Below are 4,604 nucleotides of genomic sequence, written 5' to 3' on the forward strand. Positions count from 1 at the left end.
TTCCCAAGAGGCCACATTTAAAGTTGAATTACCATGAGTTTGAAGTGGAGCAGGATTCCTCTGTATTTTCTATAGGCAATGGGGATAAACCCACTAAGGAAGTTTGTGCTGTTCAAACGGCATTTATTGGATATGGCTCTTTGTCACAGAAACGCCCTGAATCAACTCAATTTAGGTGAGAAGAAAGGACAAAACCATGTTTTGACCAGTCCAAGCTTTCTCCTTCCCTGCCTATACACCGTTCCCGGAGTACGGCTGCTCCTAGAGACTGTGAGAGGGAAAGGAAAAGCAAAGTTCTCCCACAGTAGATACTCCAGGGGCTCTCAGGTTACTCTCAGCAACCCAGTTAAGTAGTCTGGCTGTTGATTCTGTTATGTTAAAGCACCTGTGATTTTTTATTTCTTTAAAAAACAATAATACGCCTAAGTTCACTATAAAACCCTCAAAGCCAGTTACAAATCCAAGGGCTGCTCTAAGAACAAAGGATCACTATTCATGGCAGCGTCACAAGCCACAGGCAGCTTCCCACCCAGTCCCAGGCGCCAGGAACGTGCCTTTGGGTATCTCAGGCGTGAGACCGAGGCAGGCAGCACCTTGCAGGCACATCTGCAGAGACAGGACGTGCCCGGCGGAAGCGCAGCAGATCTCAGCTGTCGCGCTCTCTGCCCAGACAGGCACAAACCCGACACGCGTCTCCACCCCTCACATCTTCTGCGAGAGACCACAACGGCCCTTCTGCCCGCCCAAGGGAGCTCTATCTTGGGCTCAACCTTAGAGGAAATAGGGAAGAGAAGTATTTTTTTTTCTCCCGAATTAAAAAATGCAATCTATTCTAATCCCATTACATACTGCAGATAAAAAAATCAGTTCTTAACTTCCATTCTGTAAATTAATGGAAGGAAGACACAAATTAGAACGAAAACTAAAGGTAGGAGTCCTAAACGTAGCATTCGGTATTTACAGAGGGGTGTCGGCGTTCACTGAGCTTCATGTGCAGGTTTTTGCACCGCTGCAAGCTTGTGCGAGACGAACCTAGAAAGAGAGAGAAATTAATCCGCAGTCTGAGACACTGCTGTATGCCACAACCTCTTACAGCTGCTGCCCGAAGCAGAGGACACTCTCGGGTTTGATTCGGTTTATCAGAACATTTACAACAGCTCCTTCTCAAGGCGGGCATGGTTTACCTACAGCCTGTATTAAGCTAAATGTGATGTAAGGCTCCTCCCTCCCCTTCCCTGCTCAGTTCATGCTGCTGCTTGATCACCAACATGAGCCAAAATACAAGACGGGGGGGGCGCGCAAAAAATTAGTTTCTATTACAGCTCAACAGTCCAGTGACTAATGGCAGAGCAACAACGCTGCCTTACAGCTTCAGGTCACGACTGACTTACCGATAGCTTCTTCATAATTCCTTGGGTCTCCGGATTTAGATGAAGAAGATTCTTCTTGGTCAAATCACTTGTTGTTAAACGAATGCTCTGTGGAAAAAACAAAACAAAACCAAATCTCATCTTAGGTTTTCTGTTTGGTCAGCTGTAGTAGCTGGAAGCAGCAAAAAAAGAAATGATAAAATAAAAATAAATAAAATCCAAGCATATTAGGAGACCACAGAGAGGCAGAGAACAACATGCAGCTTGACCAGCAGCTGGACTTTGCACCTTCCTTGCGGCGCATTAACACGCTACTGCCAGCAGAAGCTACTTGAAATGTTACTGACACTCACAGCAAAACCTCATTCTACATTCACCAGCTTGAACCGCTCCCACTTCCGACTAAAAATCTTCCAAGGTTCTTTTAAGAGAGATCAGTGCCCTGATAAACTGCAGCGGCACAACCGAAGAGACAAGAGTGGGCGACCTGAACGTGCTCAGGCCCCCGAGGGGTCACAAGCTCTCCCTTCAGCAGAGATTTCACACGCTGAAGCTCCTCACTCACCTCCCCTCCTCCGATGGGGACTGTGATGAAGATGTCGTTGCTGTCGGCGAGGGGGCTGCCATTGGCAGAGATGGTGTAAACGCGCTCGTTTACCGCGGGAGTGCGCAAACCCGGCGTCTTGAAAACGCTGAAATGGATAAAGTTCTACGTGAGTAACGTCACCGCCGCTGCTCGAAGCACTGACTAAAAGCCTTTCATTTCAGGTTCGAAGGGCCACTAAGGATCGTGCTGCAAACAGATGACAGATATACACGCAGAGCGAACGGCAAGGCCCCCCCCTACAGAGGAGATTAACAGGATACAAACCTGGAATCAAATCTGGGCGTGACCACGGAGGTTCCTCCTCGCGCACAGAGATCAACAATCCTACCCGTAGCTGGGGTGATGAAGCTGTTTTTGCTTGTTCTGCTAGAGGGAAATAAATGAACATCTGCTCATAAAATATTTGTAATAAACTTACAAGAAACTTACTACCTTATCAGAGGCTTGAATGAGGTTATCGCCACAGACCAGAGGTTCTTGCTAACCAAAGGCAAGCCCCAAAGCTGGGGATGGCAGGAGAGGAATCTGCCCGTCCTCCACCTGCTCTCAGATCACTGATTTTTCCCTATAGCACGGCACAACTACATCCACCAGCCTACTAAACCACACTCCATTCCGCTAGGAGTTACGGCAGCACTAGACACTTATTCTCCACTTGTGAAGGCCAGTGAAAGACACCCCGTTACCTTTTACTCATGCGCTTCACCCTCACCGAAGGAGGCCTCCTGCTCCTGGACGCTGGCATTTTTTTTGTGGATGCCTTCACCTGAAACACACGTTATTCACCAGATCAGTTACTTCGCTCTCGTGTGACAGCTGAGCCCACAACGAACAAAGGCTTCCAGACAAAACATTTGGCTCAAGAGGCTCCTTTTTATGGCACAAGAGCCCAGAAGCAAACACTGTACAAGCTTCTGTGACCTCCTCCGACCGCTACAAGTTTCAGGAAGTGAAAGTCCCCCTCAAAGTATCCTGGGCAGCTATATAACTGAAGGCATCATCTCAGTAAGCATTTGTATCTTGGGAATAAAGTACCACAAAGAGTAACTGCTTACCTTTCCAGCTTTTGGATTAATGTTTTCAGCTTCCAGCTCTGGAAGACACTGGCTATCATGCTTTGCTTTCTTTGCTACAGGAAGCAAAGGGCGCTCTGCTTCTTCCTCAATAGCTTCAATACCCTGTTTGAATTTTTCCACTAGAAAGAGAAAGTGTTATCTAAGTTGAAAATAAATAATAACTTTACATTATTAGTTAGCAGCAGAGGTAAACAACCACAAGCATTTCTGGCAACAATTTGCTTCAGAAATCAAATTCCAATGTAATCCAACTGGTTGAGTACTTTAAGAAAATTAAGGTTTGAATAAATTTAATAAAAGCAGGTTTAATTAAAATTTAGTAGTTTAATAAAATTAACAAGCTACTGCAGCTAGTAAGGATAAAAAGTAGGATTATTTAAATACATTGAAGGATGCAAATAATAACTGATTATTCACAGTATGCAAACCCTGACCCGCTCTCATCTCACTACTCATCACAGCGCTTAAAACAAACTGACCTTTCTTGATTTTTAAAGGAGTCTGGATAACTTCTGCTGTTAACTTGTTTATTTCTGTTATTTCCAAGTCTGCCTAAAATTGAAACAGTCACAGCACCATTAGGATTATCAGTAGCACAGAGTTCTGAGAAATCCAAGTTGTAGAGCAAACCCCCATTTCATAGCAAGAACACCCCCATGTTTTCTGTTGTGCTCAAGCTGGGACCTTCCACGTTATTCCGGAGGTGCCCGCGTGTGAGGTCTGCCGGCCACTCAGGCCCAACACACCTTGTTTAGCAGCTGCAGGACGTGCCTCACCCGTGCCCTGCTGCTCAGCCAGTGTAGAAATCATTTAATTTACTGAAAAGCGCGAGTGCTCTCGGGGGTCTGGGAGGGAAAGCGAGCAGGTAAGGGGAGATGGACAAGGAGCAGCGTGAGCACACAAATCCTCTTTGGATACAACAAGGCCTCTCTCACAGTTAGGCCTTAAAAACAGCATTTATGAAAGAGCTTCTGCGACCTCTGGTATCGCAACACTCCCACAGACCCAGAAACCCTTCGTTTCCCACAACGTCATTAGAAGAGCTGGGTACCTACCGCTACTGCCTCTTGCAACACCTTTTTGCTTCCTCCTTTAGCTAAAAAGAAAAAAATTTCGAAAAAGTCACTCTGCGTGTAAGCAGGCCTACGCGCTATGGGCGGGCACTTTAACACGCCACCACTAGGGCGCAAAACCCCGCACAAGCCAGCTTTGGGGCAGCCTCAGACAAAGAGCGCGGCGCGGGCCGCCCGTCTGGGGGTGCAGGCGGAGCGGATCCCGGCCGCGCCTTCATTACCGCGGGTTTTACTGTCTAAGGGAACGCGTGCCCCCGCCAGCCCGGCCCCGGCCCCGTTCGTACCGAGGTAGTCCAGCCAGTTCATCTCGCGGAGCGCCACCGGCAGCCGCAGGATCTCGATGTTGTACAGGTTCTCCGCCTCCTTCACCAGTCGCTGCTCGTTCGCCCACAGCTGCTCGATCCGGGTCCGCACTGCGGGGACGCAGACGGCGTCAGCCACGGCTCCGGGCCCGGGGCCCGCTCCCCGCCGCTCCCCG

General features: G+C 48.2%; 1 protein-coding gene across 1 annotated transcript in view; it reads right to left on the reverse strand.

Moving 5' to 3' along the window:
- Positions 1–736: 736 nt before the first annotated feature.
- CDCA8 (cell division cycle associated 8) overlaps positions 737–4,604 on the reverse strand; it is a 4,825-nt gene continuing 957 nt past the window's right edge. Inside the window, exons 2-10 of the mRNA XM_026863195.1 lie at positions 4,411–4,539; positions 4,109–4,149; positions 3,533–3,605; positions 3,033–3,172; positions 2,664–2,743; positions 2,242–2,340; positions 1,936–2,062; positions 1,392–1,478; positions 737–1,032 (exon numbers count right to left, since the gene is read on the reverse strand). Coding sequence (XP_026718996.1) covers positions 988–1,032; positions 1,392–1,478; positions 1,936–2,062; positions 2,242–2,340; positions 2,664–2,743; positions 3,033–3,172; positions 3,533–3,605; positions 4,109–4,149; positions 4,411–4,539 — 821 coding nt within the window. The 3' untranslated portion in view covers positions 737–987. The remainder of the gene's footprint in view (positions 1,033–1,391; positions 1,479–1,935; positions 2,063–2,241; positions 2,341–2,663; positions 2,744–3,032; positions 3,173–3,532; positions 3,606–4,108; positions 4,150–4,410; positions 4,540–4,604) is intronic.

The sequence above is a fragment of the Athene cunicularia genome (genome assembly GCF_003259725.1).
Source record: "Athene cunicularia isolate RWA chromosome 23 unlocalized genomic scaffold, athCun1 chr23_part1, whole genome shotgun sequence".
Lineage (NCBI taxonomy): Eukaryota > Metazoa > Chordata > Aves > Strigiformes > Strigidae > Athene > Athene cunicularia.